Genomic DNA, 14,862 nt, shown 5'->3' on the forward strand with positions numbered 1-14,862 from the left:
ACTACAAAGAGGAAGAAGTAGGTGATCTCACCTGATGCCTTTGACTACCAACAGTTGAAACAATCAAAACCTAAAGCCATTAAGAGGGCAAAGACAGTTTCGAGGGTGATCGTTGATGAAAATCGGATGAGAGTGGTAGAAATCTCCGAACCAATATCAAATAAACCAGTTGAAGAAATTCAAGCAGCTGATTATTGGATCACCAAAGTGCAACTGGGTAAGCAGACTCATGAGGTTGTCAAACATGATGCTCAACAAACAATGGCTACATTGGTACAACGGTATGATGAGGTTTTGACCAAGAAAGATCAATTGGAAGTAGAGAATCAAAGACTCATGGCAGCCATCCAAAGTATTACTCTACCTTCAAATGGAGAAGGCCAAGTGCCTGTTTCTTCCAAGGCCAGTGAACCAATCCAAGGTATCGAGAGAGCTGCCCAAAAGGTTCAAGCCTTAGACACCTGGGTTGATCAATTGCATGACTTATGTTCACAAGTCATAAGACAGGTATTTGAAACAATGGTTAAATTGGAAACCATTGAAGATAAGTTGAATCAAATCTTGGGTGCTTTCAAACTAAATTTGGAGAAGGTTGAGAGAAATTTAGTTTCTTGGCGAAAGATGCCTCAACATCAGTTGGGTGTTCTTCAGGTGCATGACATAATTCCTTTTAGATTCATGTACATTGAATATGAGGAACTTCTGGAGAACAAATACCTTGTTCTCAAATCACTCATTGAAGAAATTGATGAGACCTTAAAGTGGCGTGAAGCAGTCTTTCAAGATGTTACCTCCCATTGTAAAAAGGCATCCTGCGACATTCTAAATCAGAATGATGGGTTGCTGCCCGAGGAAGAAGTTCTTGCAGATCTGCAACTCAAGATTCATGATGAATGGAGAAGCGAGCAATTCTTAGTCGCTTCCATTCAAATATTGATTAAGTATCAAACCGAGTTGCAGGAAATCCGGTACGCATTGGAAAAGGGCAACTCCATGCCATGCCAATGCCATGATGTTATTGTAAAGACTAGGGTGGTGGCTATGAACACTCATGAACTAGATCCTGATGAATTGCAGAAAGTTATTCAGAAGTTCGAACTGTTCATATCTTCAAGAGGTGCAACTTAAGTGTTTTTAACACTTGTTGTAAAATTTTAAAATTGTAATTTCATAATTGTAGTTTCCCTTTTGGCAAGTTTACTAGTAAAAACGTTTTTGTAATTGCAAGTTGTCATCACTTGCATTTTTGTAATTGCAAGTTAACTCCTTACTTGCACTTTTGTAATTACTTGTAAGGCAACTACAAGTTGTGTCCGATTAGGACTGTAGTTGGAATAAGTCTTAGTTAGTTAATGAAGTCATAATTAGTTGTTGAATAGGTCTTGGTGGTTGAGGGAATTTCTCAAGTTAGTTAGGATCCTCCCACCTTTTTCTCAAGGCTCCTCTCCTATAAATAAAAGAGAGGGTCCTTTGTAATCTTTATCTTTTGGGAAAGCAAACAAAAACTTTGCCAAATTTACAGCAAGAAGTCTTTGAGCTTATGTATGCGAATTGAAGGTTTTGAAGAATAATAAAGAAGGATTACTCAAGTTTTGAGTCTTTGAGCTACAAGTTTGAGTTTGACTCTTTTTATTTATTCTATGCAAAGTGTTTCTAAAGGAGCTTAGTCCAATTTGATTTGAAGTCTTTGAGCTGCAAGTAGAGAAGATTAATTAAAATAGGAAATCTCTAGAAGGAGCAGCAAGTCTTTCTAATAATCGTTCTAATAATTTTGTCCATACTTGTTTGGTCTCAATCCCTTTGATATCAATGATAATATTTGAACAATACTACATGAGTGCCCTTGACATCAATGACAATATTTCCAACACTTCCGTCAATAGGTAGTGCTGAAGAAATAAGTCTCTCCCTAGCTTGCTTATAATTCTGCAACTCTAAAACAATGAAGTTTCTCACCTCAACCTTAAGTGTCATCCTATTGATTCACATTGAGAGGCCCACCATAACAACCTCACTAGCATCCTTGAAGCTTGTAGCGAATAAAAACATGGGGTTCAAGTAGTACTCCTCTGCATGAATGGTTTGGTGGAGTTGATTATCACACTTCTGATCAATGATCTTCAAAATGCAGCTATCTGATTATAGATTCACAAGGGTGGAACTAGGAAAGCAAACACATGTTGGAATGATGCATGATACTCAAAACTTAGTAGCTTCATTGGTTCAGAGTTATGATGAGCTCCTAGTGAAGAAGGATAAGCTCAAGGAGGAAAATGCACAACTCATCTTAGTGATTGAAAAAATCACTAATTTTTTAGAAAAGGTTGATCCCTTGACTTCCTCCACTTCCGAAGAGTCTATCAAATGAGTTGAAAAAGCTGCTCAAAAGGCCAAAGCTATTGATTCTTGGATAGATCACCTGACAGATCGAAGTGCTCAAGTGGTGAAGAAAGCCTTACTGGTGCTAGGCAATGTAAGGACAACAAAGATGAAATTGAACCAGACTTTAGAAGTTTTTAATCAAAGTTTGGAATCTACAGAAAGAGATTTGAAAATTTGGCATGAAATGGATGAAGTGAAGTTGGAAATTTTGTGCAACAACACTGCGATACCAAACAAAGAAAGGTATATTGAGTTTGAGGAGCTTATGATCAATAGGTCATTAGTTGTCAAGGACTTAATTAAAGATATCGAAGCTTCTCTTGATATGAGTATTGAAGTGGAGTAGGATATTATCTCCAATTTTGAGAAAATGTCTTGTAAGATGGTAAGTCAAGGCAAGGAGTTGCTTTTTGAAAATGTGCTACTCTCTGAGTTGGTGTCAAGGCTTCATTAGGAGCTAGAATCCAAGCAATTTATTGTGACTTCAATCAATAGATTTGTGAATTGCCAAGTTTTCCTTGATAAGATGCAATCTGTTCTTGAAGAGCATAGAGTAGCAGCAGTGAGATACTTTGATGTCATCATCAAAATTGTTTCCGTTGCAAGGAATACAACAGGCCCAAATTTTGATGAATTGCAAGATTCAATTAACAAGTTTCAAGCTTTCATGGCCAGGAATAGAGAAGAACACGAAGTGTCTAGACTCTTAAATCATGTTTTTGTTTTATGTATTTTCCTTTTGACAAATTACATATAGTATCAAAACTTGTAATTACAAGTAGTCTCATTACTTGTAATCTTGTAACTTGTAATTACATGTAAACAAATTATAAGTTGAAATTCAATAGAATTGTAATCTGGAAATTAGTCATAGTTAGTTATAATGGTTGTGGAAAAAGTCTTAATCAGTTGGACTTCTCCCACTTTTTGCTCTCAGCCCCTCTCTTATATATATTGGAGGGTGCTCTATGTAATTTTAATTTTTTTGACAAGCAAGAAAACCCTAAATAAATTTACAGCGATAATGACTTTTTGTTTTATACTTGTAAATTGAATTCTCAAGCAATACAAAGAAGGCATTTGAGTTTCAGACTTTGTGTTGAGACCTTGTTCATATATCTATTGTGTATTTATGTCACAGTGATATACTTGTTTGCATGTATTTGAGATTCTGGTGAAGTTGTTGAAAAGAACTTTAATCTAATTTCTTGTAGACTTTGTACAGAAAATATTGAAGATTAAATAATCATAGCTAAATGTCCATAATAGAGAGAGAGATTATAAGACTTTGTGCTTGTAGTTGCTCCTAGTTATAGTAGTCTAGAGGTTTACCATATCAACAGACTTTGAGCTGTTGTAAGTTGTACATTGTTATCATTTTAATCATTTTGGAAGGTGAATAGGACAATAGACAATTTAAGACTTTAAGCTTTGCTTCTATATTCCTATCCCAGGTAAGTGACAGAAGACTTTGCACTTTCATGGAAACTTTGCTTCCTTTCATATAAATTAGCATCTTTATTGTTCTTGAAATTTTTTAAATTTCTGTTTTGTTACTTTAGTTGCAGTTTCTTTTCTGAAAAGAGAAAAGAATATCATCTTTTCTGAAAAAAAGAGAAAAGGATGTTGTTCCACCCAAGTTAGATTAGTGTTTATATGTTATAGTTAGTTTGTAATAGTAGGAAAGGGGGAGTCTTCCCTTAAAATTAGGAGAGTTTTTAACTCACGCTGTGGCTGAAACCATAATTTTGCATGCCTTCCCAAATGTACAAAATTTTCAACCAACAGGCATCTTGTCAAGTAAGGGAACTATGGTTTCAATTCTTCATAATTGGAAAAAATTGCCGAGGGACTGTATACCATTAGACTCACATTTTCTAATTTAAAAGAAAGTCAAAATTTCCAATTAAAGGCTAAAATTTCAACAATTTAATGAGGCAGCACCAAATATGTTTTGGGAAATAGTTGGGATAACACAAATCCATGTATGCAATAAAATCACATCAGTAATCACCAGCAAATCACCCTCACTTGTCTTCATAATTTTTGTTTTGTTTACAAAAATGATGAATCTTTCACATAAGAACTTTTGTTACACACCAAATGGTTTCCGTTTTAGTTATAATCTAAATAGACAAATGTTTATAAGTCACTGGTGCTCTACTATTCACTAAAGATGTGTGTCAATAATGTTAGCAACTGTACTTTGATTCTGTCCTTTTTTGCATTTTTAGCAAATTTCAAAACTTCAGGACAGCCCTGAATTACATATTTTCATTCTCGGCAATGCCACTCTCCCAGCTAAACCAGGCAGTAAGAATTTGCAAACAGTCAAAGTTATTGATGAAATTATGACTGCAGCTGGAATCCTTTCCCTCCGATGCAAATGAAAAAAGTGTTCGGGGGGACCTGTGCTTTCCATAGAGAGACATTCTGAGATACCCATATAGCTCAAAACTTAAAGATTGCTTACAAGAAATATGCTTGCGTAGTGGCGAAATAGTTATACCTAGGACACCATTCAATATATTATGAGTAATGAGAACAAAAGAAAGTCTTGTGGCCAGATACTCCTAGTTTGCAACAGGCTATTTTTATTGTCTATTTTTTGCCAGTTAGCTAATATTAAAAAAAAAATTCAAATTTTTGGTTTCCGAAGCTAATCAATATTCAACAATTTTCCATTCAAGTTTACTCAAACTTATCAGATTTGCCAAAAGATACATGCATGAAAAGAAAACCATAGGTTTTCCTCAGAATAGCCAAAATATCAAAAAATTTCATGTGCTTTTATTGAATTCTGAGATATAAATATCTGCATTTGATTTTTTGTGTAAAATCAATATTAGCTTTTTGTTTTTTCTTTTCATTGATTTGTGGTAAACTTTTTTAACAAATTGGTTCATAGATGAACTCCTTAACCATTATGCTTTCTTACCAAAGAAGCAGGAACTATTTGTCAGATCTAATCCCTTTTTTTGTCCATGTGTTTTTGTTGATTCTTTGTCCATGTCCTTTTTCAGTTTTAGGATTAAACGCCGGTACAAAAATATGTATTTTCAGCCCCTTATTAATTTTGTTTATCTTTACAGGATGTTTGTGTCCCACTATCGCATCTTGCAGAAGTCATTTCAAAATCTAAAGCAGAAATTGACTCTTCACCTTTGACATGGTATGCTTACTAGCATGTTCTAAAAAATTTTCTCTCCTTTTTTTGAAGAGCAAGTCTGTGTGACTATCTGGTTAGAATTTTTTATATTTTCTATCTCAAAGATCGATAGCTTAACTATGACATAAAGGCTTTTGGATGCCATGTTATGTCTCAAAGTTGACTATGTAGATAGCCTCTAAAGCTTAAAGATTTTGCTTCATTTTTTTTTCAACAATCAAATCTGTTTGGCTGTTTCGTTAGAATTTTTAATGTTTCTATCTTGAATAACTTAAAGACTTTTGGATGCCATGCTTTTTCTTGAAGGTGACTCTGTGTAGATGGCTTCTAAAGTCTAAGCTTCCTTTCCTGTTAATAATTTGCAATTTTTCTTTATTATTAAGCATTGTGAAAAATTGATTGTCTATGGTGTTTAAGATTGCTTATGTTTGTCGAATACAGCCCAGTTATAGCGCATGCAGGTGATGGGAATTTCCATACTATAATATTATTTGATGCTAATAGTGAAGAGCAGAGACAAGAAGCAGAGCGTTTAAATGATTTCATGGTCTATACTGCATTATCGATGGAAGGTAAGATATGTCTTAGTATTCAAATGGATGGCAAGATTTTCTGATATTAGTATGAAAGTGGCATTTCTTTTTCCTGTCTTTAGAAACACATCCTTAAAGTGATAGTTAAGTATATCATTAACTTTATAACAAAATCATGATGGCTTTAATATTGTTGGAATAAAGGTACAACCAAGTTGTGTTGTGATTTTGGAAGGCTTATGGATAATGGCTAAATGTATCCTAGGAATGATAGAAAGCAAATGGTGTTCTATAGCTTTCAAAGTGGGTAGATACATACCGTTTCCAAGCAGTCTAAAAGGATTGCTTGAGGTTTGGGAAAGGAAAGGGGAGCTATGAAAAACAATGGTGTTAAAAGGAGAATATTGGCAAAGGTGGGACCTATGCTATTCTAGAAAAGCTAGAAAATATTGCTGGATGAAATACTGCCAGACAAAACTGATTGAGTTAACAATTTTCTTTCTGAGATGACAAAAAATTAACCTGCTGGCAAGCCCAGGTTCAAAGGTTGACAAGGAAAAATTGCGCAAATTTTCAAGGAATAATACCAAATTCCCAGTGAATCATAGTGACACTGATGAAACTAAAAAAATGTGTTCCAGTAACTTTCAAATGTGCTGACATGAATAGTATATTTAATTTCAATTTGAGAAAGACAGTAACTTTTAAAATAAACCTCAAGCTACTCAGAAATGACATTGAAGTCATAGAAATTGTATATACATGCAATGTCCTGGATTACATTAATTTAATAATTTAATTAAATTTGGAGCAATGGACATCTATTGAGGAATTAATTTCTCTTTCCAAATCCTTGAACATTCAGATTCGAAAACTCTTGGGAACTTTTCAATCAAATTCAACAATTTTGTAAGGACCTCTGCTGATTTTAAGTCAAATTTCCCACTTTCCCTTCATAGTAAACAGTTTGCTTGCATGAAAGGAGAATTTTTTGTAGGCTTAGTTTGAAAAGGTGACAAGTTTTCAAAGTTTTTTTAAAAATTGAGAAATTCGACTTGAATAACAAAGCAGAAATAAATGCCAGAGGAAAAAGTGGTATTCCTTCAAGAATTCAAACAATCAGAATTCAAATTGCAATACTGAAGTTCTGACCTCAACCAGCATTATCAAACTTGAGCATATAGAGAGTTTAATCTTCAGCAATCAACAGAGAGTATCGTTGAATTGTTTTCTATCTGAGCTATTCCATTTCAATGATACAATGAAAGAATAAGCACTGTCTAATCTTTCACAAAATGGAGAGATTTAAACAGATATTCCCTGTTCCAAAGGAAGAAAGAATATTATCAGCACACAGTAAGACTGAACTCAGTTTGAGGCACAAATGAAGGCCATTTCTTTCTACTGGCCTTATGCCCAATGATAAGCGTTCTACATTCAACAATATTTCTCCATGCCAATGGAAGATGGTTCTCATTCAGCAATTCAACAAACAGTTCTGGTTTGCACAGAAATGGGAGGAACAAAACTTCTCCTATATATATTCTTTTTCACATAGAAACTCAGAGAGATACAATGCTAACCTTATATTGCTTGCTCAGGATTGGCATTCATAAATATTCTCACGACTTGGGAAGGACCTCCGATTTCAGCAAAGAGACAATAGAAGGCTCATGGCTTGCTAGCAAAAGCAAAATGGTGCTAGAAGTGTCAAACTGAAAGAGGCGGCCACAGTAATGCTGCTCTAAGCTTTACATGCCTGGATGCAACTCCTAACGGTCCCTTATTTGATTCAAATCCCTTGTCTGGATTGAAGTGAACATCTGACGGAGCCACGGAAAGTAGAGAGTGCTTGTAATGCACATAAGAATCTTCTTGAAAGAGTCGACCCTTATCAAGCCACAACCTGTCCGACTTTATTGCTTCCACAAATGTCTTCACACCTGGATGAAAGGAGAGCTCGGACTGCTTGAACTCTTTATTTCTGTTGCCAAGAATGTTCGTATTTCCTCAACCCATCCAATTGCTATAGCTGTGATGTCAAAGAAGAGAGGAGGAGACTCCAATTGATCTAAGAAGAGGAGTCGATCAGAAACGAGAAGCCAATAAGCCAATAAGCCAATATACTTATGATAGGCACAATTAACACCCACAATACATTTAGTCACTCTTATGCAGAGATAAGAGCCATTTAATTTGCATATAATTCACACCAATGTCTTCTGCTATGTTTCCAGTTCCTTGCATCCAAGTTCAAGGGCAGGCTTGGCAGAAATGACCCTTAAAGGGGCCATGATCAGACAAAAACAATTCACCTGATGAAGTGCCGCACAGGTCGAAGCGACAATTCACGGCTTGGAAATGAAATAGAAGACTTGCCGCTAAGCTTTGAGCCACAAATAAAAGAATGCCCAAAATTGTCTTTGTTTTAATAGCTAAAGGCAATGACAGATAAAATGCTTTGCTCAATATTTTAAAAAATAATCCATCAGACCTTAAAGGAAAAGACTGGGCAAATATTTGAAAAGAATACTTTATTCAGCTCAATAACTTTATTGAATATCCACCGCATTTCTTTATTCCATTCTCACAATATTAATAAATCTTCAATAATTGCAAATTTGTCTCAACATGAATCCTCACAAATTTGGAACACTTAGCACTGCATTGGTTGAGATGTCTAAATGATACCTCTGTTGAGATATTGTAATTGATGTCAGAAAGTGTGACAGTTTGTCATTATAGCAATAAATTAATATAGTGTTTTGCTAATGCTTATCGATTCACCCAAGTTAATGCTTATCATAACTACCAGTGCATGACAGTAAATTCAAGAATCAAACATCTGGAAAATGGATTGCCATTGATTTATCATGCAATGAAGACACAGAAATTATGCAGAAAAAGGTATGGCTTACTAAGATTATATTGCAGGGGATACAGAAGATAAGGCAATACAGATCACAGCGATTTGTTCTTTTGAATTATCATGAAGACATGCCACCATGTTCTTGTGAACTAGCATGGAGATATGCCACAATTTATGAAACATACTAAATTAACACTAATCTGCATTAGATGCGATTAAGGATGAAGAGTTATGATTTGGAAATTAAGGATAACCCATGGTTGTTTATAAGAAGGTTCAGTTACGTTTGAAAGTCAACATGACTTGTTATTAGAACTTAAAAGGACATTACTCTTCAAGGGCTGCAATTTGGGTTGGTATGATGTAAATTGTTTATCAAACAAAAAACATAACAAAAAGACATGTCAATTAAATAAGACATGACTATTAAAATGAAACGTATATATAGAAACCAGGAATGGAATGATAGAATGTGTTGTGTGTAAAAGGGTGGAAAGTATAGTGCATACACCAAGAGAGAAGAGCAGATTACTGAGAAGGAGATAATGTGCAGATTTTGAAGGAAGAGATTATAATGTCTTTGTAGTAGATTGGTGATCAGATGTTTAGCAGACTTAAGAAAGAATTATTTTAAGATTCAAAAGGAAGTTGTAACACTTGTGATTATCACTTTGAATGAGGGTTTGTGCCTCTAGTGATTTGGTGCTCACAAATTGAATGTGGGGTTGTGTTGTGACGTATTCACACATCACCCCATTGCAAATGGGGACCCCTACTTTTTTTTGCTTTCTGGGGTTTGTTTTTCTAGGTCTTCTAGGGTTTTGTCTATTGGACTTTGCATGCTGAGTGTTGCCAGAGGGATCACTAAGATAGTAGGCTTTGCTTGAGCTAGGGTGAGTCCACAGGGCCCTAAAATTAGGGTTTCTTTGAAAGTCTTCCTTAGGACAAGGTTTTGCTCTTGTTGCTAATTGTGTCTTGTTTGAGGAGGTCAATGAGGCTTGGTGAGCGAATATCATCCTTGAAGGTCTGAGTTAAGTCAAATTGGTGAGTGATGAAGTCTAGAATGTCATCCTGATCTTCAAATGTCCTGAAATTTGGCTAAGTCTGGAATGTCACCCTAATCTTGAAATTTGATTGTCTGGAAAATTGAAGAATCCTCCAAAAACATCCGGACAGTATATATGGAATATAACTTAAAGTATAAGAAAGATATTCCATATATGAATCCTGACGGAGAGATCAAAATGTCAAATTTCGCTACTGACCCTTCTAAAGGGTCCAGAGCGAAATTCTCTATAAGACATTTACTTTGACCCAAACTTAGAACTAACTCATTCCCAGGCATTATTGAGGGCAAAACACTTGTTTGGATGAAGAAATGTGAGAAATGAAGTCAAGATTTGAGCCTAAATGTGAATTTCACTCCTGACCCTTCCAAAGGGTCCAGAGTGAAATTCTCCCTAGACACTATTTTCTCCCTTGTTTGGGCTAACATCCTTGTTCCTTGGACATGGTGGAAGGAAATTGGTCATGTTCTTGCCTAAGGAAGTGATTGAAAGTTTTGAAAAGTGAGGGTTTTGTCCAAGAATGGAAATTTCGCTCCTGACCCTTCCAAAGGGTCTAGAGCGAAATTCCCCATAAACCTTATTTTCTTCCTTGTTTAGACCAACATTCTAGTTCCTTGGACATATTTGGAAGTGGATTAGCATGTCTTTTCCTTTTGAAGTGATGGGATGTAAAAATATGAAGGATTTTGTCCAAAAACTAGAATTTCGCTCCTGACCCTTCTAAAGGGTCTAGAGCAAAAATCCTTATAACTCTCATTTGCTTCCTTGTTTTGGCTAGGCGTTGGAGTCTAGGGCATGTTGGAGGGTAGATTGGTATGTTCTTTCCTTGAGAGGTAGTTGGACGCATTGAAAGATGAAGATTTTGCCTAGAACAAGAATTTCGCTCCTAGCCCTTCCAAAGGGTCCAAAGCGAAATTCTTTATTGACCTCATTTGCTTCCAGGCTTGGGACACAAACCTTGTTCCTTGGGTGAAGAATGATTTTTTTTTTGCCTTCTAGAGAGGATTGGAGTTGAAAAGATGAAATAACAAACCTAGAATGGGAATTTCGCTCCTGACCCTTCCAAAGGGTCCAGAGCGAAATTCCCCAAAACCACTCTTTTCCCTCAATTTTGTGCCAAGTCAACTGTGGACTAAGATGAAATAGGATTGGAGATGTCTTTAGGCATGACTTTGACTTGTTGGTGATCTTCAAACTTGAAGGAATTGAGCAAAAACATGAATTTCACTCCTGACCCTTCCAAAGGGTCCAGAGCGAAATTCTTAAAATCACCTTTTTTCCCTTCAAAGCAAGTCAAGTCTTTGGTTTTTATGGCATGGATGGAAGTGAGAAGGCATGTCCTTACCTTTTGAAGTTGATTGAGGTTGAAAGAATGAAGAAATAAGCTCAAAACAAGATTTTCGCTCCTGACCCTTCCAAAGGGTCCAGAGCGAAAATCCTAAAAGCCATCTTGTCCTCCAAAATTTGTGCCAAGCCAGGCCTAGACCAAGGCGAGAGAAGCCCTTAGGATTTCCTTTGAATGGATTGTTGCCTCCAAAAGTGAAGATTCTAAGCTAGGACAAGGATTTTGTTCCTGACCCTTCCAAAGGGTCCAAAGCGAAATCCTGGATAAGTCCTGTCCATGGCCATGATTTTGAGCAAATTTTCCTCTTCAAGCCTTTTGGAGATCAAGCAAATATTGTTAGGTTGAGAAATGAATTCAAATGAGGGAGTCAAGGGGAAACAAAGTGAAAAAATGGAGCTAGGTAGGAGAAGACAAGCAAAACATGAATTTCTCTCTTGACCCTTCCAAAGGGTCCAGAGCGAAATTCTTCAAATCCACCATTTTCTCCTTGGGTAAAGCCAAAATATTGATTCTTGTGGCATGGTTGAAGGTGGAGTGAGGTATTCTTGCCTTGAAAGATGAATTGAAGAAAAGGAAATGAAGGATCAAGCTTAAAACTTGAATTTCGCTCCTGACCCTTCCAAAGGGTCCAGAGCGAAATTCTCAAAATATCATTTTTCCTTAAAGTTTGTGCTAGGCCAGGATAGGGATCAAGGTGAATTGGACTTAAAGATGGCCATAGGCATGTGTTTGAATAGGTTATGAGTCCAAGAGGTAAGGATTTTGAGCTAAAGAATGAATTTCGCTCCTGACCCTTCGAAAGGGTCCAGAGCAAAATCCTCAAAAAACTCCATTTGTCTCCAATTTTGCATCAAGATTGATGTTGGTTGAGATTAAAGGGATCCTTAGACATGCATTTGAGCAAGTTGTGGTCACAAGTTGTGAAGATTTTGTCCTAAAATGCAAATTTCGCTCCTGATCCTTCCAGAGGGTCTAGGGCGAAATCCTTTGAAACTCCTATTTTCACCTTGTTTGACTAGGCAAAGGGCTAGTTGTGAGATTATGATGAGAAGAGGTTTGAAGGCTAGGCCTAAGATTATGAAATGATGAAATGAGGTCTAAATCGGCCAAGAATGTAAATTTTGCTCCTGACCCTTCCAAAGGGTCCAGAGCGAAATTTTTATAGGGCCTGTCCCTGGGGAGAATCTTGAGCAAACTTCATTTTAATGTCTTCTTGTTGATGATTTAAGGTAGGAAATGCTATGTTAGAATGAATTCATTATGTGTCCTTAATCACCTTTTGGTTGGTTTTGCAGATGGAAGAAGACCAGGCCATGGCAAGGACGACCTCTTCCAGTCCATCATCATCAAGGACATTCCACATGCACAAAGGGAGGACTCAAGGTGCTTTGAAGCGTTGGAAGACTAGGGGTGTTCAAGGAGTTCAAGTTAGCCTCAAGACCTCATTCTACCACAAGATGACAAAGAAAGGCTTTGCCAACACTTCAGGGTGAGATATGCTACTGGAGAAGGAAGACTTGACAATAAGGAAGCCTGGTCAAGCAAAGGAAGTACATCATTCATCATATGAGAGACAGAGGAGGATCAACCAAGTCACAAGCATTAGGCAAGGTGGCATCCCAGTCATCATTCCTTCGGTTAGATTGGTCCACCTCAGCGTGTCCAGATTCAATGTACCTGACTCATCGGGGACGACACAAACTTCGAGGCACCTACTCCTGCTTCCTATTGGTCCTCACTCTTGGAATGTAATTTTCTCATTGGCTAAGGAAGTTTGTTGTAACAAACCTTAATTAGGGTTTCTATCTTGCAATCCTAGCCATTGGTTCTAAGTCAATCAGAGTCGTCAATTTGTAAAGGGCTCTCTATATAAAGCCCTGGCTACTCATTTGTAAAGGTTAATAGTTAGCTAATAGTTAATAGTTAGCTAATAGTGAATAGTCAGAGAGTAGGAAATAGTTAAAGTAGAGTAGAAAGAGAAGGCAAAGATTGTTGCCAAGACATTGTCGCAAAAGACATGTAAACTTCATTGAAGGAATGGTGAATTCTATCGGTCGATTTAACAATTTGCGTGGTCTCTATACTTCTCAAATTTGATTTCATGTTATTGGGTGAATGGAAGAAATTTGTATGACCAATGGTGAAATTCGTATATCCATACGACTAGCGGTTTGTTGATTGCAGACTTGCCTTGTGTAGTCAACTGGAATCATTCAGCTTAAGCTTAACTTCAATTATCACTTCTTCATTGATATGCATCAACCTGACAGTGTCCATGCTTGTAGCGGTGATCTAAACATCATAAAGCTTTCCTCAGAAGATCGCACTAATCTTGTGGAGATGATCCTAAGATGTCAACGCAAGACTTAGTTAGAATTTCATCAAAGGTCATTCATCGCTCTTACGTTCTTAGCGTTAGAAATAGATCCCGTTCCAACCTTATCCTTTTTTCCTTTTTTCAAAATCAAGGGCCGGTGAAATTCCACCTTCCAGTGATATCCAAAGTTAATCAGACCCTCAGGTCATCGAATGTAAGTCCCCTTGTGATTCCAGCAAAATCACATTGTACCGCAAAGAGCTTATCCACACGTAGAGAACCTACATATCAGAACCTTGGAGTTACTCCGACTAATCCTTCGGCGAGATCTTCAACAGTCGAGAAACTTTGTTCAAGAGAGGATAAGGTACCTTTAGGTATTTTATTCTGTGTTTGGTCGTGTACAAAAGACACATCAACAGGTTGGTGCCTCTACAAGTTGTAAAGAAACTATTGATCATGTAAAGCAATTTTATTGCCATGGTTTTCTCCTTATTTAGGGTTTCCATGTATATATTGTGTCCTTGTGTTCATTGCATTTAAGTTGTTGCTATATTTGATATAAAGTTTAAGTTTGAGAAAGTGGTTGTCATATGTGTCCAAGTATAAAATATAAGATTCTATGCTTATAAATTTTGAAAAAGTGATTGTTATATATGTCCAAAATATTCTTGGCAAGGGTGTTCTTGGCATAATCAGCAAGGATTTGATCTTTCCAATCTGCCACAATCTTTGTTAATGAGCACAAATGTGGCCTCCTTGACAAAGCATCAGCCACTACATTTCTTTTCCCTTTGACATACCGAATGTCAAATTTGTATGCTTGGAGCTTACTAACTGATTTCTGCTATCTATCATCAAGGTCTTTTTGATTTAGGAAGTATTTGAGGCTGTTATAATCATTCTTAACAATGAATTTAACTCTAACAAGTTATTGTCTGAACTTAGCCAATGCATGCATAATGGCTAACATCTCCTTGTCATAAATGGAATATCTTCTCTCTCCATCTCTTAACTTCCTACTTTCATAATCAATTGGGTGTTTATTTTGCTTTAGAACAGCACCAACACCAACACGTAAAGCATCACATTCAAGCTCAAAAGGCTTAGAGAAGTCTAGAATAGCTAAAATGGGGCATGTACTTATCAATTGTTTGAAATTATCAAAAGGTTTCTGTGC

At 36.5% G+C, this 14,862-nt stretch overlaps 1 protein-coding gene across 4 annotated transcripts in view; it reads left to right on the forward strand.

Moving 5' to 3' along the window:
- Positions 1 to 14,862, forward strand: part of LOC131065840 (D-lactate dehydrogenase [cytochrome], mitochondrial) — a 283,265-nt gene that overhangs the window by 183,737 nt on the left and 84,666 nt on the right. For 2 of the 4 annotated variants that reach the window (XM_058000477.2, XM_058000476.2), the window contains 2 exons: positions 5,475 to 5,554; positions 5,993 to 6,123. In XM_058000477.2, the coding sequence (XP_057856460.2) occupies positions 5,475 to 5,554; positions 5,993 to 6,123 (211 nt within the window). The remainder of the gene's footprint in view (positions 1 to 5,474; positions 5,555 to 5,992; positions 6,124 to 14,862) is intronic. The other 2 variants (XM_058000480.2, XM_058000478.2) reach the window with 1 other exon arrangement.

The sequence above is a fragment of the Cryptomeria japonica genome, chromosome 6 (genome assembly GCF_030272615.1).
Source record: "Cryptomeria japonica chromosome 6, Sugi_1.0, whole genome shotgun sequence".
NCBI lineage: Eukaryota > Viridiplantae > Streptophyta > Pinopsida > Cupressales > Cupressaceae > Cryptomeria > Cryptomeria japonica.